This window comes from Papio anubis, chromosome 10, assembly GCF_008728515.1.
Source record: "Papio anubis isolate 15944 chromosome 10, Panubis1.0, whole genome shotgun sequence".
Lineage (NCBI taxonomy): Eukaryota > Metazoa > Chordata > Mammalia > Primates > Cercopithecidae > Papio > Papio anubis.
In genome coordinates, this window is record NC_044985.1 from 111,797,293 (window position 1) to 111,819,921 (window position 22,629).

General features: G+C 37.9%; 1 protein-coding gene across 8 annotated transcripts in view; it reads right to left on the reverse strand.

The window, feature by feature from the left end:
• Positions 1–22,629, reverse strand: part of SPHKAP (SPHK1 interactor, AKAP domain containing) — a 194,964-nt gene that overhangs the window by 33,624 nt on the left and 138,711 nt on the right. For 4 of the 8 annotated variants that reach the window (XM_009183245.4, XM_009183248.4, XM_009183247.4 and 1 more), the window contains 3 exons: positions 6,294–6,383; positions 4,245–4,379; positions 644–899 (listed from right to left, as the gene is read on the reverse strand). In XM_009183245.4, coding sequence (XP_009181509.2) covers positions 644–899; positions 4,245–4,379; positions 6,294–6,383 — 481 coding nt within the window. The remainder of the gene's footprint in view (positions 1–643; positions 900–4,244; positions 4,380–6,293; positions 6,384–22,629) is intronic. The other 4 variants (XM_009183246.4, XM_009183250.4, XM_003908038.5 and 1 more) reach the window with 1 other exon arrangement.

Sequence of the window (22,629 nt, forward strand, 5' to 3'; positions counted from 1 at the left end):
GCAATAACATCTGGGGTACCCCTTCCTCTGTGGCTAAAAGTGGGGAGGAGGAACACATTGTTCATTGAGCTCTGTGAGTGGGTCAACAGAGAGAGCTTAAGAAATGAGTGCTAAACACTTTCCTGGATTATCTCTTTCTGTCTTCACAAAAATCATTAGCTACAGGCATGATTGTACTCCCAAATTAGACAAAGAAACTAGGCTCAGAAAGATTAGATAACTGGCGCCAGATCTCACAGCCTCAATGTGGCAGTGCTGGGATTCAAGCCCAGGCTGGTCCAACTTGGATCCAACTAATATACGGCTTTTATGGAAGTCTTAGGGAAGTTAACTTTCCTCCCAGTGATAGCCTCCATCTCTTGGCAGGCAGGAGGATTTACCTTTAAAGTACACAAATTCCCTTCAGCATCCCTAAGGCATCATTTGGGAGTCTGGATCCATCCAACCATTAAGTCTGCTAAGTGTGTTTGTCAGCATCTTCACTAGTGTTCTCATATCCTCCTTCCTTCCTTCCTTAAAATTCAGCAAGTAAAGATTGTGATGTGTCAGCCAAACTGATGCGGCCTGGAACTTTTCTCAAATCCCACCCAGACATTTTTATATGGGGACTAATTTCAGGAGGCACTAATTGGAAAGTTCTCACCGTTCCTAGATTCATCCACCTCGCTTTCCTCCTCCAAGTGCTCAGAAGCAGTGAGAAAGTCTTCCTCGATTGAGGATAAGGAACAGTTCGTGTCATCCTCCAGTTTTAAGATGTTTGTTTCCAGGTGGAGCTGTCGCTCCTGCACCAGTTCCAGACCAATCAGAAATTTGTTGATTTCAAAGATGATGCAATTGGTACTGTTTGGTCTGTTCCCTCTTGCACATTGGACCAAGCAGATATCTGGCAGCCAAGGGCACTAAAAGTGGAGAGAAAAGAAGGCATTTATTCAAAAGGGAAAATAAAAGACTATTGCCTCTGACCTTTCCTTTTCCACTAAGCTCCCCTGTTAATAGGAGTGGGGACCTTTAAAATATGTGAAATGTCTTCTGGGATTATATTAATAAACTGCTTGAAAAAAATTCAAGTGATGTTTGGGAACACAAGGTACCTAGCAGAAAGCCTGACTTGGGGGAAAATAGATCGGCTGTATCACATATTTCAGTTTCCCTTGGTCAAAGCAAAAATTGAACTGGGCAAAGTTAAACAGGCAAAGAAGATTTTTATTCAAGGCTATTAAAATAGGGAAGAGAGGCCAGAATTAAGCTGGACCACACTCCACTGAACAAAAGGCAATAGGGTTTTTAAGGGCTAGAGTGATGGGGCAGATCTTAGGTCATCTGTGTTTGATCATTGGCTTTACCCAAAGAAACAGTAAACTTTCTTGCATCTTTTTGACAGGAGGTAGTTTTACAATCTGGAACAAGACGCCCACTGAAGTTAGGTTCTTACGCTCCTGTAAAGACTGGGGACATTAAGGGAACTATCTTCCTTGATGATTACATTTCAACTAGACAGCTCCCAGGTCCTTGAGAAAGACATTTCTGGGTATAAAGCTGGCAAGAGGCTTTTACAAAAAGATTTACATCTCAAAAAGGCAGAGGAATTTACAGTTATAAATTTTCTAGATTAAATGCTCTAAGAAAAGGGAAGTCAGAGTCTAGAGTCAGGAAGGAGCCTGTCCACATTTTGGTCAAGCTGAAGGGAACGTCAACGCTGTCTTGGTTACCTCTCTTGATTAAATTGAGTCCCAGTTTGTCAGACCAGTATCTTTCTCTGCCTTGAAGATACTCAGTAAAACCTCTACTAGTACTTCAGATGTACAGTAAGTGTTCTATCAACTACAGTTAGATTCTATAATTTGTATTGCTTATCTGAAGAAGCAGTCAACATGAAATTAAATGAAATCCATAGGAAGTGAACTAATTATCTCTAAAAGACCAGCGTGTGGTAAGAACAGTGATAACGAGGCCCAAATTATAGAATCGTGTACTAGTTAGACCTGTTAATTCTTTTAGTTCTGGGGTTATGAACCATATCCTCATTCCCCACTACACATTTTCACTATTCATATTATTTATTGCCATTGGAATAGTAATAAAAGATTCCAATAATTCTAGGAGAGATGATTATAAAATGAAAAATTCAATCCTTCTCCAAGGGGTTCAGAAATCTCCTGGGGGCTCAAAAATTGAATTCCCCTGTATGCATATGTGATTAGGTCTATTTTTCAAAGAAGGTGGTCCATTGCCTGGTTTTTCTAAGTGTGGGTATGGAGCTGCAGCCATGGCATCACCTGGGAGCTTGTTGGATATATTTACTCTCAGGCCTCAACCCGGATCTACTCAATCAGAATCTGTGTTTCCAAGGAATCTGTTGGCGATGGGTACATGCATTAGCATTTGAGACCCACTGGTCTATAGCTTTTATTGAATTCACAAAGTATCTGTGATCCCCCAAATGGAGAGGAACTGCTGTTGTAGAGTAAGTAGAAGTTGGCTTAATTTTCTTTCCACTGAGTTTAGACACACTACACTAAACTGAAACTTACCCGGTATTTTCCGAGTACCTGTTGTATGCAAATTAAGCAAGGAGGTGCAAACATGAATCAGACAATTGCCCTGGGGAGAAGGGCACACTACACTATCAGTCAGTCAACCTCACCAGAGTCCAAGTGATTCACATGGAGTTGATTCACCTTCGGCTCCAGAGGTGATCATGTGACTCAAGCCTGGCCAATCTGAAGGATGCATTCCTTGGGTCATAGTGATTGGTTCAGAGATGGGCATGTGACATTTGAGAGCCAATAGGATGCAATGAGGCTTTTGCTGAAAACCACCTGGAAATGATGTTCCATTCACACTTTCCTGACTTGAACCCAAAGGGATATTGCTTCCTTGTGGGAGGAGCTTGTCTGATAATGGGGTCAATGGAGAGAAAACAGGAAAACAGGCCACAAGAGAAAAATTCATGTCTTGATGACATTGTTTTTAAGTCTCTAATCTACTCCTGGATTTTTCTGGTTACATGAAACCATATGTTCTCTTTTTGTTTAAGCTAATTTTCTGCCATGTTTAATTAAGAATCTAACTGGGATTAATCAGGGTCTAGTAAGTTAAGGTCAAGTCCAATTAATGTCAATACCAATTTTCATAGAGATATTGAAAGAAAGCTGGAATTTCTCAGTAATACTAAACTAGGAAAATTGTTCTATAATGCAGAGGCAGCTTTTAAAAAGTATGTGAATTCTAAAAAGAAAACGGGAATAAAGTTTTCACTCTCAATGACATAATGTACAATTTATTGACAAGCCACAAATTACCTAGGATTCATGTAAAATTTATAGGACACAAACCTTGTTAGTAGCTACAAAGTCAGGGAGATCTGATTACCTGGAAATAAAGCCTTCTCATTTATTAATTGATTTATCACACTGTATTATGTTTCTTGAAATTTGGAGACTTTGGGGCTTTTTGATATTTTGAAGAGTTGAAGGATAAAAGAAGACTTTAAAAATGGACAGCGAAATTAAAACCCAAGGAAGAACAATTTGTGGAAAACAAATGCTCATCATTTTAATCTGGAGCTGTTACATATCACTGTAACATACTTTATGTGCATTTTTCTTGTAAATTAATTAAACAATTTTACTTACATGTCTTTAAATAAATAATGTTATAGTGATTTATATAGTAGGAGTGCACATGAGTGCACTGAATGATAATAGTAGTGTTTTAGTTACTGCTTTATTTTTAATAACATTTGTTTTGGAGGAGGGATATTTTATTCGTTGGGCCCGAGACACTCTCTTTCCATCCTTGAAGCTGCCATTCTGGATTTACTAGCTTGGCTAGTTTGGTACCTCCTAAGGAATACATAACATCTGAAAGATGATACTGTGGGATTCTGAAATAGAATTTTGATACTGCTCCTAAAAGAGAAGACAGGTCTGTTTTCATTTTTCCAGTAGATTTGTGGAAAACCAAGCTAAGTAAACAATGCCTACTCTATCTGTTCTAGTTCAAATACAACTTAGGAATTTGAGAAGACAATAGAAATGAGGAGTTGATGTAATAAAAGCTCTGTCAAACTCTAAGTGGTGGTATTTAAGAGAAATATAAATGCAGACTTCTCTCAAATATAAAGACACTTTGATTCCTATGTTACAGAAGCTTATGTGTAGCGTTTATTTGGGGGTTACACTGATCTGTGCTGAGCTAACTATAGATTTAAGTGAATGGTTTATCAAGAACTTACGTCTTACCTGTGAAACTTCAAATTCTGCCTGGAGATTTCCAGAGGCTAATCCACTTAGGACGACAATTTCATTTTCTTTTGGTTGTTGGACATTCATGGAACTGATAAGTTTTGGAAGATCTGGTGAAACATTGACCAGTTTCTGTAAAGCAAGAATCTTTATTAGTTTAGCCGATTTCTTTTCACCATATACTACTCACAAACTATTTTACCTTCAGAAATAATACTCACAACTGCTCATACTATAGATTGGTCAATCAACTAAGATTCTTACTAGAAGAAATTTTATAAAATGGAAGCATGCAAGTTTAGATTGAAAGAGAAAATATAAACTTTAAAAATTCTTTAGTTCTAAATTTTACGAAACTAAACATTTTACAAAGTAAACATAAAGTAAACATTATGATAGTAATTACTATCCTACCACAGGTATAAACAGTAACTTGGAAAAATTTTCCCTTTAAAGACCTTGAATAAAAGATTTTTTTTTTTAAACGAATAATCTTCTGATATGGCTTGGCTTTGTTACCCCATCCAAAACTCGTCTTGTAAATGCTATAATTCCCACGTGTTGTGGGAGGGACCTGGTGGGAGATGATTGAATCATGGGGGCGAGTCTCTCCCACGCTGTTCTCGTGATAGTGAACAGGTCTCATGAGATCTGATGGTTTTAAAAAGCAGGATTGTTTTCTGCACAAGCTCTCTCTTTGCCTGCTGCCTTCCACATAAGATGTGACTTGCTCCTCCTTGCCTTCCACCGTGATTGTGAGGTCTCCCCAGCCATGTTGAACTGTAAGTTCAATAAACCTCTTTCTTATGAGTCCAATAAACCTCTTATGTAAATTGCCCAGTATCGGGTATGTGTTTATCAGCAGCGTGAAATAGACTAATACATCTCCTGTTCTAATTTTCAATAATAATAATTGTAATAAAATTATGACTAGCATTGATTTTACTCTATGTACTAAGCACTATGCTAGAGCCACTATATATGTTAAATCTGACTACATTTAATCTTCACAACAATCTTATATGGATTAGGTACCATTATTCCTTTCATGTTATACACAAGCAGCCTCAGGCCCAGAGATGAGTAACTAGCTCAGTTCATGTAGCTACATCAGTGCCAAGGTATGCTCTTAGCCATAACAGACGATTATTTCAAATCACACACATAAACTCTTCAAACACGCTACTCTTAGATGCCAACTTGCTTTGGCCCTCCCTGCTGTCTGATGGACTCTGCACCATAATTCTATCAAATAAAATTATGTGTGCAATTTCTTTTGAAAATCCCATAGTACTATACAGATGATGATATTTGGGGCTCGGTGAAAATGTGTAATAAATTAGCGGTGTGGGAAACTGGGTTTGAGAAGCTTGAAGTACAGCATTGTCAATATGGGAATAACTGTCAATAACCGAGTAATTGCAGGTCTACTGTTCAGTGAAAATCAAGTGGCAAATCGTGTGCTGTTACACATTAAACAGTATTATACCAAATGGTAAATTCAAACCATTGTCAGCTTTTGGCATGGAATGGCAACTTTATTATAGCACTAATTATTCCCATTGTATCAGCAGGCTCTAGTTCCAGAGGACTGAATAGATCCTCAAGTCTTTCCATACTGTCAAGCATTTACATCACGGCCCTCACGGCCTTGGATGTGCTTGGGGAATTTAGTTGCAACAGGATGCAAAACATTCAAGCCACGGGTACAGATAGAGCATTTGATGAAAGCAGCAGGAAGACGCAAATCTGAGAGACAGAGGGGAGGGTTGGCTGGTATCAGCAGGTTTTGGAAAAGTCTTGGAAAAGTCATCTACAAATAGCCATTTTAAGACACTGATGGGCAAGAGGTTGTGTGCCTGCTTGGACAGTTCTGCCTACATGGGAAAGCGAGTTTCACAAATGTAAAAAGGGCAAACTGTAGAGGGTACGTGCTAGGGAAAGGATCGGGGAAATGGACTGTAATGAAACTATCTAACCAAAGAGTCTCCTACAAAATGAGCATTATTTACAGATGAAATCAAGTTGAATAGTCCTTGTAATCACCTCCTGGACAGCTTGAGTTTCAAATGTTACCTGTTGCAGGTGCTCTGTGCTGCATTCATCCTTGTTCACATCAAGATTCACAAAGCAGACCTGGGAAAGAGGGCAAACATAGCACATTAAAGTCAAAAACCTGACTGTCTTTTTAGAAGAAAGAAAGCAGGAATCTGCTGGGGCAAATGCTTTGGGAATCTTCCACATCTTAGACAGTTTGGCATAGAAACAGTCATTTCAGGGTGGGTGCTGTGGCTTATGCCTGTAATCCCAGCACTTTAGAAGGTCAAGGCGGGCAGATCACAAGGTCAAGAGATCGAGACTATCCTAGCCAACATGGTGAAAAACTGTCTCTACTAAAAATACAAAAATTAGCCAGGCATGGTGGCACACGCCTGTAGTCCCAGCTATTTGGGAGGCTGAGGCAGGAGAATTGCTTGAACCCGGGAGGTGGAGGTTGCAGTGAACCGAGATCGTGCCCACTCTAGCCTGGTGACAGAGTGAGACTGCATCTCAAAAAAAGAAAAAAAAAAAAAAAAAAGAAAAGAAGAAAAAAGAAAGAAAAAAAGAAATAGTCATTTCACTTTGGAGCCTGTAAATAGCTCTCCAACACCCTACTCAGCTTCCCACTGGTTACAACAAATGCCCTCTTCCTTTTATGGCCCAACATACTGAAAAAGTCTGTTTGTATTAGAGCGAATAGAACAGTTACAACAAAATCTTCAAGTTTACAAGGTGTTATCAATTCTCATGAAATAGGAAAAATAACTTTTCATGCTCTAAGGCTGTTTGTAATTGCAATAAATACTTTTCTCTATTTTCTCCTTTCCACTTCTCATTTTTGCTCCTTTTCTCCACCCACTTTTAATATAGTGCATAATAAGCCAGCACTCCTCTTTGCCACATTGTTTTAGTTCATTTGACTTTATTTTACCTTGTTATACAATTTGCCACTTTGCTAGCCATCTTGGATAAATGTCTCAATGGGTTAGTCTAAAAACAATAGCCATGATATTAAACAATAAATCTGAACAACAATGAAACATTGTTATCAAGTCATATGCTGCATAATGAATAATATTTTGGTCAAGAACTGATCACGTATACAACAGTGGTCCTCTAAGATCATAATACCGTATTTTTTACTGTTTTTACCTTTTCTATGTTTACATATGTTTAGATATACAAATATTTAATGATTGTGTTTCATTTGCCTGTGGTTTTTTGGACAGAAACATGCTGTCCAGGTTTATAGCCTAGGAGTAATAGGTTATACCATATAACCTAGGGGTACAGTAGGCTATGCCATCTAGACTTGTGTAAGTACAGTCTATGATGTTCAAACAGTGAAAAAATCACCTAATGATGCATTTCTCATAACATGTCCCCAAGAGTAAGTGACTCATGCCTGTAATTTAAATCCCAAACATATCACATAGTTAGAGAACTACTATGAGCATTCAGATGGGGTTGGAGAAAAGAAAGTTAAAGTTTTCAAAGAGGTTAGCTATGTGTTTGAAAGATAAAAACACTTTTGTTGGATAGGGAATGGATGGGGACCATCACTGGTGGGTTGGACAGACAGCATGATTAATACTTTGAGGTGAGAAAGTGTAACATGCTGTAAAGCAACAGCGAATGAGAGAATCTGATTGCAGGCAGGCCTAGAGGAAGGGAAGTGTCGGTAATTAGGTCTAGTTAATTTTGTGCTAAATGAGAAGATGCAAATGAAGTTCTTTAATACTTTGCTAAAAATCATCCAAAGGTTTTTATTTCTAACAAGTTGATTTGATGATACAAAACTGAGAACATTAATTACCTGGAATTTAGTTAGACATTTGAACTTTCAGATGCCTGCAAATTTATGGAGATTTCTGATCTTAGTTACTTTTTGGGGTCATGGTTTCTTAGTCCATCTTTTTTCTTTTTGAGGTTAAAAAAATAATGGAAAGGTTTTGAGAAGGATCTTAAACACTGAAACAGAAGTATAAAGATCACGTCTGCTTTAGTCCCAAAGAATAAGAGACTGCTTCAAGTTTCATGGGCTCACGAGATCCTTGAAGTGTAACCCTAGGGTGCACCATCTGCCTGTTAAGAATAACTTGTGTTGCGGGAAGTCAGGGACCCCGAATGTTCCTGATAACTTGATGGGCATTAGGGAGAAGAAAGGGCATAAAAGGACCCACACTCTCATCAGAAGTTCTTTTTACTCTGGGTTAATAAGATGGAAAAACAGGAAGAAATCGGCATGAGTCCCTTTGCAGACAGAGCAAATGGAAGCATAAATAGAAGATGGAGCTCAGAAGCAGTTCATGATCTAGGGAAGTTTGAGAATATTCATATAATAATTCAAACTTTGCCCTTGGAAAACTAGTTCAATATCCATCAGTGCTCGGGGACTTTTAATAACATGCAACTAGGACTGGAGATATTGAATTGATGACAAGATTTTCCATTCACCTTAAAGAAAGGCCCGTTACCTTGCCCCTGGGCATGACAAAGCTTTTATTATCCTGCATCACAGTGGGAGAGGGCAAAGCAGAGACCAGAAAGCAAAGAAAGGCATTTATAGTAACAATTTGTCTGCCTTCCAATATTTTCTTTAGTTCTCTGAGGATGAACTCTCTTTTCACCCATTCTAGGCTACTAAATGAACCTCTGCCTACACCTGAAGGACACTCTCCACATTTGCTAGCTGAACCAAGATAAAAACAAAGCAAGACACAAACCGACTTCTTGCTTATACTTCTTATGCACATCTTTCAATATCTTGGTAGTACGGGATGATCCAGGCTTCTTAGGGCCTGATGTGCATGCAATGTGAGGCCTTCTTTAAGAAATGGAATAACGGTCGATTGTGGTGGCTCGTGCCTGTAATCCCAGCACTTTGGGAGGCCAAGGTGGGTGGATCATGAGGTCAAGAGATCGAGACTATCCTGGTCAACATGGTGAAACCCCATCTCTGCTAATAATATAAAAATTAGCCAGGCTTAGTGGCATGCGCCTGTAATCCCAGCTACTCCGGAGGCTGAGGCAATAGAATCACTTGAAGCTGGGAGGCAGAGGTTGCAGTGAGCCAAGATCATGCCACTGCACTCCAGCCTGGCAACAGAGCAAGACTCCATCTCAAAAAAAAAAAAAAAAAAAAAAAAAAAAAAAAAAGAAAAGGAATATTCTAAATTAGGTGTGAGAGTGAGTATTTACTTATTTAGAAGGAAAAAAGAAATCACAAGAAAGCTAGAACTTAAAAGGGCTGGCGAATACTAAAATATAAAAACTGCCAGAAATACGATATGTAATCAACTGCCCAATGCACCTCCATAATACCTTTTTTTTTTTTTTACATTTTTGACTAAATACTCTTTGGTCACTTCTTCATGTGAAAGCAATATTGAAATATTGTCTTCTCTAGAGAAACTAGAAAAATAAGCTAGGTTTCCTCTAATATGGTTGACTGATTTTTTTAACTTCCAAATTTTTATTGAAAATATGTTTTTCAGCTTATTGTCAAATTCAGTGGGAAACTACTATACAATTTCTTTCATATATGAGTTGTTATAGGCATACTCACTCTTTGTAGTACCTTTACACTTTTGTACTCTAAAGACATAATTTGGATTCTCTTTTGTGTGATTTCCATGAAAAAACAATGCATCATGCATTTCTGATTTTCAATGCTGTGCTATCAAATGAATGCCCACCAAGAGGAAATTGCTGCTTGACTAGGCCTCAACGAGGACCCAGTTTTGCACTTCAGTTTTCCATGTCTGATGACTGGAAGAATTTTACACAGAGTAGCTTCTGGCATGTAAACCTTGTTTTCTCTCACTGCCTACATAGTTTTGGTATTGGAAACTGTAGGACATGCTCACCCTATCCCTGACCTGGCACATTCGTGTTGCAGTGTCTGGCTGGGTTACCACTCTTGATGGTAGAAGCATTCCTGGAAGTCATTGCTATATGTGGATGGCTAGCAATCACTTAACTGTATATGAAAGTGATACCAAGCCACATAAATATATCTCATGTAAACACAACCCCCTCAATTTCCCTTAAGCCAGAGCCCAATAACACCTGTGGTCACTCCAGTGACTCTCAGTATGGGGGGAGGTAAGAGGTAGTAGGAGTCGAAATGGAAAGAGATAATCAAAATTAAAATATCTTACTTTGAATATTTTACAAAAACGCATAGCCATGTGAATACATTGACAGGCCCTGTTCCAAGGGCCTTGAAACTGGGGCCTATGCATATTAACAGCCCTGAAACCTAACTTTTGATAATTTTACAGTCAATCCACTTCTTGATGAGATGGACCATGTGACTGGATTGCTCTTAGCAAGTTTTCAATCTCTACAAACTGGGGCTATTAATTGAGATTTAAGCAACCACTAATGCTGAAGTCCAAGGAGAATATAGAACCAGGCTCTGTCTAGGAGAGCTGGGGAGTGGTGAGCCTGGATTAGGAAGCTTTGATGAGGAGACTGAATGTTTGATGAGGAGATCGAATGTCTCCAAAGTGCGTGGTGTCAATCCTGGGTGCTGAGAAGACAAACAATACAAGGCATTGTTCTTGCTCTTGGGAGTGTTGTTTTGTCTGAAGGCAGGACATGTCCTTAAAGTGACAGAAACATCATGGGCCATGTGTGCTGGAGAAGGGAGTTGGAAGAACTGGGTCAATCATGAACATGTTTACAGTGTTATTACAGGAGGAAACTTTTGGTAGTGGGAAACTGAAATAAAGTTTTTTATTTATGTTGTTTTTTGCAGGAGCAGTTAAGATGAATGTTATGTGTGACTACAATGATAAAGCCTGGAAGATTCTGCATTACAGTTCCATGAGCTGGAGAGAATCCTGTCGGTGCGGAGGCTAGGGTTGCATGCTGGAGCCACCAGCCGATGGAGAATAAGGCATAAGTACTGTGATGCTTTTGCATTATCTGTAAAATGCCTGCATGAGCAAATCCAAATATGCCACATGACCTAGGAAAGGATTTTTTTAAGTATGTATTTTTACATAATTATTCTTTTTTCTTGAACATAGAAGTGGTTGATTTTCCTGCAGCCTTCACAACCTGTTAGTTCATGAGGGCAGGCCCTGTCCATCACTGGATGCCCAGCATGGTGCCAAGCATCTGGCAGATGCTCAATAAATTCTTGTTGGTGAGTGCAGGTGACAGGTGTACAAGAAAGGGACATTTGTAATAATCATTTCCCTTATTTATAGAATGAATTCCAGTGTAGTCAATAAACAATTTTCTTTCCAGAAAGGTATAGGGAATACGTAGAGAAGCTACAGAAGAATTAAATGAGCTAATCACCCAGCTATTGGCTCCTATTTCCAGTACTTAGATTGGCTTCTTTTTCTCACAAAGAAGGATTTGCTAAAAAATAGAAAAAGACAAAATGTTGAGAATCATAAGTGTAATAAAGCCACATAAAAGGTGCTAACGTTTTTCTTGGAATCGCAGCTCCTTCCTCTTCACATAAAATACATTTCTTTTGTGTATTTGTGCACGTGTCCTTACTGAGACCATCTGCAGACATACTTAGCTGAAGCAGATGGAAACACGCATCATCCCAAAAGCATACAAGCAGTTCTTCTCTTGCTTCCTTAACAGAGCTAATCTTGTGGTTGTACTCCATGTTTTACACTCAAATGCTGCTCTTCTATCATTATTATGGTTTTTAAAGAAGACATTGCAGGAATAAATATCACTGAGAAGATGACACCACCTTATGATTTTGACTTTTATATAATCTAATAAAATATTCCTCAAAACTACTTATATGTAATAAAAATTTGAATGTCTATAGGAAATATACTTTATTTTTTAGTATCATGGGTTATTAGCCAAGTGATCTCAGTGATTACTCTTATTTATGACTCTCTTTTCATAAATGAAGCTCCATGTAGGCATTTATAACACTCAAATTTTATTGTGAAATTTTGTTAACTGGTGATATAAAATATATCTTTGTGAAAAACTGATGTGAGGAAGAGGCTGACATGAAAATTTGGTATTCAATACAAAACAAGTAATTTTTAAGTGGATTGTAATTCACAGAAACTTTTTTGAGGCAACTGTATTTCCTAAATAGTTTTATTTGACACAAATAAAGTCAGACGAAATCACTGCTTTTATATCAGATAAAAATGAATTTGACTTTTTGAATTGAAAACACATAGAAACAACTGATGATGACAATTGTCGGGATCAAAACCATATCATAAGTGCAGTTTTATGTTTTCATGTATTAATTTTAGTCAACATTTTAGACTATTCTGATAGTGAAATGCAATCATTAAGAGATGTCATTGTATTCTGCGTCCACTAGGGGCAAATCACTGTGCCAGAGGTCAGATGACACCAAGGTTTTAGGGTAGGAGGTGAGTCCTTTGATTTCCTCTGCTTGAATTTTTTTCATTTTTCCTAAAGTTAGCTAACATCTATTAAGAAAACCTTTTCAGAAAATATTAACCCACAGCATGATGTCGAATTGCCTTAAAATCTAGGTATTTGAATGTTGAATATGACCAAATATATACTTAGTTTTTCTTAGAAGAAAAGCAATTCTTTCTTTTAAGAAGCTTCTAACAATGCAGCCATCTGGCCATGTGGGATATGACAGCATCTCTTAATTTGATGGCATCAAAATGCTGATTCACAAAGCATCCAAAGAAAACATTACCTCCTTTCTTTTTCTAACCAAAAGGCTTCTGCTAGATTCAGGACCCTGGACCAAAATTACCTTCTAAAGAATATGACATTTTTTCTGCCTAGGACTGTAGGCAATTTTCTTCATCAATGGTATTATGCCACCATGCTGTGGCCATTCTGGAATACATTTGACTATTTGGGAAAATACTGCATTTATATCCAGTCATTGCTTTGAAGTGATTGCAACAATTACACGAAATGAAATATAAAGTTTTATTGACATTTAAGACTGTCCAGCTTCTCTCCTTTTTTTATTGTCAACATTAAAAATAATTTTGAATTGCAATTCTGGGGGAAGCTCCTCGAACAGTTTGTGATAAGAGATACAGTAAAAGGAGCACAAATACCTAAAATACTAGAGGTCTTTTAACGAAACATACCTGAAGTCAATCTTATTGATAGCTTAAAAAATAAAATTAAAAAATAAGTATACACTCAAGATAATTAGCTATTTTGCCATAAAAATGTAGTGTTTATTGTCTTAGACCTTTCATTTGAATCAAGAGGATACACTTACATGTAATGTCTGATGTACTTTTACTAGATATGTAACACATTATATTTATTTTAGATTTCCATTTTAAAGATCTGTTACTAGCAAGTGTTTCCTTCTTGAAAGTAGGCCCTGAGTAATTATTTGGACCAGACGAAAACTAAAGAATCAGTAGAAAAATGTGTTTCTACACTTCACCTGCTTGGAAAAATGTGCTCTGGGTTATATAAAAATAAAGTGGTAATAGAAAATTAGCATCTTAAAAATACACAGTACCGTAAGATGTTTTCCTATATGACTTTTTAGAAATAGCTTTCTTGTGTTTTATCAGTCACTGGCAGTTTCTCTAGTGTGGCTATTCTCTGTTTTCCATCAATCAGCAATTTTTTGTGGAATTCCACTACATGCCAACACTACACTCTAAGTTTAAGGCAGATATTCTAGGCACTAATTTCTTTTCTCGGGGATAATCATTTTTATTTCCAAGGGCCCTTAGGAAAGTTAAATCAGGATCCTCCAAGTATTTGTTTAGAAGACAGTTCTGGACTGGGCACAATGGCTCACACCTATAGTCCCAGCACTTTTGGAGGCCAAGGCAGGTGGATCACATGAGTTCGGGAGTTCGAGGCCAGCCTGGCCAACATGGCGAAACCCTGTCTCTACTAAAAATACAAAAATTAGCCGGGCATAGTGGCGCATGCCCGTAGTCCAGCCACTCAGCAGGCTGAGGCAGGAGAATCGCTTGAACCCAGGAGGCGGAGGAGGTTGCAGTGAGCAGAGATAGTGTCACTGCACTCCAGCCTGGGTGACAGAGTGAGACTCTGTCTCAAAAAAAAAGGAAGAAAACAGTTCTACATTCTCTGAAATCTTATGATCACTAGAGGGTATAACCTTGGCTTAGAGTAAGTGTATTACTCTATGTAATACAGTGCAGATTTGCTGAATGAATCTAGGTGGTAATGGGGAGCGGAAGACACTGGCCGTGGGAGGGGATGTGCAGATGCTGGCTCTGCTCTCAGCTCCCATGCTGTTGTGAGGAAGGGAGATGGGAGCCATGTCCTGTGGCTTGTGAATTGTCTGGTGAGTCTTAGAAACAGAGCAGCTAGTCATCTTCTACTAGTTGGCAGTCTTAAGGCTGAACCAGAACTGTGAGGACTACTCTTATTTCCCAGAAAAGGGAGAAGAAAGTGAACGTGGAAATTAAAAGGACCCAAGTAGGAGAGGGCAGAAGAAAAAGAAAAAAACAAACAAAAACAACAACAACAACAAACAAGCAATCGTGCAAACAAACAAACCGCCAGTGGAGCACCACAGGGACTGGCTTACTCCTGGAAGGAGCTGCATTTAGGTCTGAAGACCACCTGGCTCCGGGAGTAAGAACATTTAACCCGCCTGCATGGCCCATCGGAATCATCTGGAAAGAGTTCTTACACCTGCATGTTCCTGGGCTCTGAACCACAACTATTTCATCAAAATCTCTTGGGTTGGGGCCTGGGGATATTTACCCAATTCTTTACCAATTCTTACTATCATTATGTATTTATTTTTTAAAGACAATGGCTTTATTCAGATCTAATTTACATACCATATGACGTATCCATTTAAAGTGTGTGATTCAATAACTTTTAGTATATTCATCGTTTCTAAAAGAAGCTATATCCATTAGCAGTCATTCTCCATTTCCCCCAAATACCCTCTTCCCAGCCCTAGGCAACTATTAATCTACTTTACATTTCTATAGATGTGTTTGTTCTGGAAATTTAATATAAATAGAATAATATAATACGTAGTTTTTTGGTGACTGAGATAGAGTATTTATAAAGAAACAGCCATTTCTGAGAACATAAAACAATTAAAATTTAGCTCCTTGCCTGTAATTATTTTTTTCTGCCACCCAAATTCCATTTACTTGGCATAAGTATTTATTTCTGTTTAATTACATAAACATTATCTACTGACCTAAGACATTAAATTGCCTTTTCTAAACCTTTATTACTTATATATAAGAACAGAATGTTATTTTGTTTTTCAGGGCTATGGAACATTTAATTAAGAAATGACTTCCCTCTTGTTCCCAGAGGCGTTTATGACTTAATGGATATAAATGGATGCCAGCATTATGGGTACTGCCTGCCATCATGTGTTATAATACCACGGAATGATTGCAAGGAATATGCAATAGGTATCCAATGACATACATGAAATTACAAAAAGACTGCAATTTAAAACGGAAATATAGGCAGGTTAAAAATATCAAGCATTCCCTAGTCATTATTACTGATTCAATTTCAAATATGAATAATGCTGAGAGAACTTATAGACCTGCAGACAACAGATCCTTTATTATTAGAGAAAAAGATGTTGGATCAGAATGAGCAAACGCCAGCTTTTATGTGCAGATCAAACACTTGAATCCAAGGCACAATTTCAATTTCTCGACACAATGTATGAAAGGATATATAGGTTAGTTTTATTTTAAACATTTAGAAGAGTTAATTGAGGATGCACTTTTTTGTTTTGTTTTGTTTGAGATGGAGTCTCGCTTTGTCGCCCAGGCTGGAGTGCAGTGGCACGATCTCGGCTCACTGCAACTTCCACCTGCCAGGTTCAAGCAATTGTCGTGCCTCAGCCTCCTGAGTAGCTGGGACTCCAGGCATGTACCACCATGCCTGATTAATTTTTGCAGTTTTAGTAGAGACAAGGTTTCACCACGTTGGTCAGGTTAGTCCTGAACTCCTGACCTCAAGTGATCCACCCATCTTGGCCTCCCAAAGTGCTGGGATTACAGGTGTGAGCCACTGTGCCTGGCCGAGGATGTAGTTTTCATTAATGTTAAAAAGCTAATCAAATAATTGATGAAAGTCTTCCTCAGGTACAATGAGACAACCTAACTTTGACTATGGGGTAAGAAAAAATGCCATAGACATGATAAATTGAATATAAATATTGCATGCTTTACAATTTTGTAGAATTTTGTGTTTTAACTCTTCCACTAAACTTCCATTAAAGACTTTTTCACCTTTAAAGTAATAAAACATAATAACATCTAGTGGTTGCTTTCTCTCTCTTCTGAAAGTCATACACATTTGCGCAGAGAAAATACAAAAAAGAAAAGGTAGAAAGTCATCTTTGTAATCTGAAGGGCTCAATTATTTTAGAATAGATAAAAGACAATTTATATACTTAGAATCATGGAGAATAAGTGATAGTGAACTTAATTTTAAAATGCAAATAGTTTATCTAAACTAAACATCTAACTTTCCTCTCTCATATGTTTGACAACCAAACTACTAAATAACTCCAAACTTTACCTCTCCAAGAAGCCTCAGGTATAACTGAGCAAACACTTGGTGCATCTTTAATAATTAACTAATGCTGCAATCTCATTGGTATAGGTAAAATTTATTAAAAATCCCAACAACTCAAAAGCAATTATTAAAGGCACAACTTGAGTGACTCTACATAGGGAAGCAGAAAAATGTTCAGAGGACTTAGTCCTAAAATATAGCTGCAAATGCAGGAAAGGTACTTCTTTTTTTAACAGAATTATCCGGATTGAATATCTACATTAATAAAAGACATCAAGTGGTTCTTAGTTTCACGGGTACTCTAAGAACCACTCTATTTGGCCCGCTCTAGGTTTGCATACGAAAACTTTAGCCCAAGGCATGTATCTGAATTACTATCCCTATAGATTGGACGCTTTAGAGACTCATTAACTTAAATCTTCTCACAGGCTGCCAAGTGCTGAGAGGTAACTTACTTTTCAAAAAAAATGACCGTTAAATTCAAGCCTTTGAAAAATGGAATTCTGTGAACTATAGTTGACACATAATGAACAAATACATAGAAAAAACAATTAGAGAAAAACAAAGCAAAATACGAGAGGGAACGTCTATTAGAGTGAGTAGGATAACCACTAGTCTTTCATATTTGTTTCCTTTGACAATGATGCTAATTAGTTATTAAAATAGAATCTGGAGGACATTATGCTAGATGAAATAAGCCAGGCATGGAAAGATAAGTATTGTATTATCTCACTTATATGTGAAATCTAAAAAAGCCAAACTCACAGAAGCAAAGAGTAGAATGGTGATTGCATGGGGCTGGGGGATGAGAAAAATGGGGAGAAATTGGTCAAAGGGTATAAACTTTCAGTTTTAAGATGAATCAGTTCTGAAAATCTAATGTACAGTATGGCGACTATACTTAATAGTACTGTATTGTTTACTTGAATTTTGATAAGAGAGCAGATTTTAATTGCCCTCACCACGCACACACACACAGACACGTGCATACACAAACAGATGGTAATTAGGGGTGGTGATGGCTGTGAAAATTAGATTGCAGTAGTCAGTACACAATGTATACACATGTCAAATCAAAATGTTGTATACTCTGAATACATATAATTTTTGTTTATTCATTAAATATTTCAAAATAAACTAAAATAAAAACCCATGTTTCAAAAGACTTTCTGCATGCTGAATACTGCTGTTATTCTCTTTTGTGGTCTCTGTTGGTAAAAATGATGTATATCCTGATTTCTGTATTCTTTGTCTAATGTACTCCCTTGAACTTCACTTGTTTTAGGCAATGACTTTTAGAAAAATGGCCTTTATGATGTAAGCAGTAGCTTAAGTGAGCTCAGGCTGTTAAGTTGTGGCGAATAAATTTTGCACTTAAATTCCAGTTGTTAAACCAAGTATTAAAAATAAATAGGCGATTTGAAAAGCTTGCCAACCCTTCATATTCTTTAATGCTACCAAAAATCACTGACAGCTACAGGATAGGGAGCTGGGTTTTTTATTTGTTTCTTTCATATTTCAATGTTTCTGACTTTATTCCCCGAAGCACCCATTAATCTGGCTTTAGTATATACAGAAACAACAACAACAAAAAGAACAAAGAAGAATTCTTTGTAATATCATTATATTTTCCTGTCTGAGACTTAGAATTCCAGGAGGCAGTTGAAGGGTATTTGAACGATCTCTTCGTAGCCTTCAGAAAAGCCTCAAAAAGACCCCCTCCTTGGGCAAGGAGAGACAATACTATCTGGGCAAGGGCAGCTGAGCGTTGAAGTTTATCCTTTTGTCATTCCCCAACCTCATCATGATTCCGCATCTACATCTAGTTAACATTTTCCCACTTGAAAGCAGAATAAAAGCATAAAAAATATTCTTGAGCTTCAAATAGCTCTTGCCAAATACATTTTTAAATTTCGCTATCAGTACATGAATGAGACAGCAAACAAAAGCGGAATAACTCTCCAAAATATAAGTGAGTATATGTAGGAAAATGTGTTTCTTGTATTTCTATTTCAGTGTAAAATCACAGAATATGAGAGCAAGAAGTGACTTAAAAAATTATCTGGTTTAGGCTGGGCGCAGTGGCTCATGCCTGTAATTTCAGCAATTCGGGAGGCCAAGGTGGGCAGATCACTTGAGGTCAGGAGTTTGAGATCAGCCTGGCCAACATGGTGAAACTCTGTCTCTACTAAAAATACAAAAATTAGCTGGGAATGGTGGCGGGTGCCTGTAATCCCAGCTACTTGGGAGGCTGAGGCACGAGAATCACTTGAACCCGGGAGGCAGAGGTTGCAGGGAGCTGAGATTGTGCCATTGCACTCCAGCCTGGGCAACAAGAGCAAAACTCCGTCTCAAATAAATAAATAGATAAAATAAATAAATAAATAAATAAATAAATAAAATTATCTGGTTCAACTCTCTCATGTTATCTGTAAAGAAACTGAATTACAGATAAGTTAAGCAAAACATGCCAAGTCCCACAGCTACTTCATTCATTAATTTGTGTCCATTCATTCTTTCACTCACTCTACTTACTCACTTATCCCTTTAAAGAACACGTAAGGGCCGGGCGCGGTGGCTCACGCCTGTAATCCCAGCACTTTGGGAGGCCGAGGCGGGCGGATCACGAGGTCAGGAGATCGAGACCATCCTGGCTAACACGGTGAAACCCCGTCTCTACTAAAAATACAAAAAATTAGCCGGGCGCGGTGTCGGGCGCCTGTAGTCCCAGCTACTCGGGAGGCTGAGGCGGGAGAATGGCAGTGAGCCGAGATCGCGCCACTGCACTCCAGCCTGGGAGACAAAGTGAGACTCTGTCTCAAAAAAAAAAAAAAAAAAAAAAAGAACACGTAAGGACAGCCCCTCTACGCTCACAGAGCTAGGTGTGGCATGCAGTGATGAGATGAACGAGATGGTCATGGTTCCTTGCAGTTTGGTGGGCTAAACTAGTCTGATGATCTGAAACTTGAAATCAGACAGCTGTAAATGAAGACAGACTCTAGTGAGTGCTACAACAGAGGTACAAACTAAACTGATACTGAAATCTGGACAAATGAAAACGGGTGGGCTCTAAGATATGGAAATTCAGAAAGACCAGGGGGTTTTTGAATGAGTTAATCTAGGATTCAAAGTGGAAAGGAGAGTACACTGGGAGAGAAAGTTGGTATAGGTGAAGATTCCATTGTCTTGATAAGATTCTGTGCTTTCCGTTTTAAGTACTGGGGAGTGACAGAAGATTTATTTCTAAAGACAGTGAGGAGGACAAAAAAGTTGTATCTTATTTTTGCCTAATTGTCGTTGGGGCTGAAGGGGACTCCATGCTCCTTGAAATCCCTTTTGATTACCTTTAATTCTTCAGCTTGCTGCCACAAAATTGGAGCACCCTCAAAAGATTTCTACAAGGTTAGCTTGCTTGCAGGAAATCAACTCTGAGGTAAAACTCAGTCACTTCTTTGGTTTACACAGAAAAATAAATCGTTCATATCAAGCCTTTGAGTTTAGCAGGGTATCTGAACACCTTTTGGTGAAACAGTGGGGGTGCAGATGGGTGGGGAATATCGACCTATTTATCATCACCCTTTGCTCTTTATTTCTTCACCTCCACCTCATCTCTCACCGACACCCTCCTGGCTAGTCCTTGACCTCTAAATTCTCTTTATCATGTAGAACTGTTTCTTTGCTGAAGTACAGTCATGTACCTCATAATGACATTTCTGTCAACAACAGAACGCATATATGACTGTGTTCCCATAAAATTATACTGTACTTTTACTGTAATTTTTTTTTTTTTAATGTTCAGGTATCTTTAGACTCACAAATACTTACCACTGTGTTACATGCCGACAGTATTCAGAACAGTAACTTGCTGTACAGGTTTGTAGCCTAGGAACAATGGGCTACAGCGTATGGCCTAGGTGTGTAGTAGGCTATGAGGATTAGTAATGTTCATTTCTTCATATGTTTGTGGGCCAATTGTGTGTGTTTTTTGAGAAGTATCTGTTCATATCCTTTGCCCACTTTTTAATGGGGTTGTTTTTCTTGTTGAGGTGTTGCAGTTTCTTATAGATATGTGTAAGCACACTGTTTGCAGGATGACAAAATCACCTAATGACTCAATTCTCAGGATGCATTCCTGTCTTTAAGCGACATGCGATTGCACTGACACCAACCCAGGCCAGGAGAGGGAGTGTGGGACAGTGCTTGAGAACCCAGCTCCATTCCCAGCTCTGCTCCTATTAGTTTTGTAAATTATGCGACCACTAGGAGGCTCCATATCCTTGCCCATAAAATGGGGAAAACAACAGTACCTATCTCATAGGATTTTTGGAAGGGTTTAAACACAAAGTCTAAAACACAGGAAGTGCTCAATAAATATTTTTGTTGTGTTATTGTTACTTCTCCAAACAATTATCAATGTATGTTTAAACATAATTAACTTTAAAAAATCTGTGTTATTTAAAATCTTCTGCCCCACCCCTTCTAAAGTGTGATTCCCTTCCCAAACTAACTTCTCTTTCTTCCAGTATACTGCTGTTTATTGATCACAAATGTTAGACACTGCCGCATTATAAACAATGAGGTTTTCAGCACTTCAAATGATTTACGTATTTATTTATAATAATTTTGGCTTTTATTTCAGATTTAAGGAGTCTATGTGTGCCCGGGCTTCTTACATGGGCTTATTGCATGACGCTGAGGTTTGGGGTATGAATGATTCTATCGTAAGCATAAGACCTAATAGGTAGCTTTTTCAGCCCTTGGACTCCCCGCTCTCTCCCTGCCCTAGCAGTCCCCAGATCTTCCCATTTTTTATGTCCATATGTACCCGATGTTTAGCTCTCACCTGTAAGTGAGAACAAGCGGTATTTGGTTTTATGTTCCTGCCTTAATTCACATAGGATAATGACCTCCAGTTGCACCCATGTTCCTGCAAAAAATATAACTTCATTGTTTTTTATGGCTGCATAGCATTCCATGGTATATATGTACCACATTTTCTTTATCCAGGGTAAACAGACAACCTACAGAATGAGAGAAAATCTTCACAAACTCCAACATCCAACAAAGGTCTGATATTCAATATCTATAAGAAACTGCAACAATTCAACAAGAAAAAAATAACCCCATTAAAAAGTGGGCAAAGGATGTGAACAGACACTTCTCAAAAAAACCACGTACAAGCGGCCCACAAACATTTGAAGAAATGATCAACATTACTAATCTTCAGAGACACGCAAATCAAAACCACAATGAGATGCCACCTCACACCAGTCAGAATAGCTATTATTAAAAGGCCAAAAAAAAAAAAAAAACCCAAAAAAACTGGATGTTAGGGTTTGGAGAAAAGGAACACTTATAAACTGTTGGTGGGAAAATACATTAATTCAGCCACGGTGAAAAGCAGTTTGGAGGTTTCTCAAATAATTTAAAACTACCATTTGACCCAACAATCCCACTGCTGAGCATAAACCCAATGGAAAATAAGTCATTCTGCCACAAAGTCACATGCACTTGTATGTTCACAGCAGCACTATTCACAATATTTCCTTTACCTACAATTTGTTCTTACTGATTTAAGTTTTGCCATATACAGATGGAATCATCAATGGTGGATTTGTTAAAAATTTATTTTTACTGATACATATTAGATGTGCCTGTGTTTAGGGTACATGTGATAATTTGATACATTAATATAATTAAATCAAAGTAACTGAAATATCTATCATCTTCAATATTTATATTTTCTTTAGGCTAGAAACATTTTAATTCTCCTCTAGCTATTTTGAAATGTAGAATTGATTGTTAACTCTAGTCACCATACTGA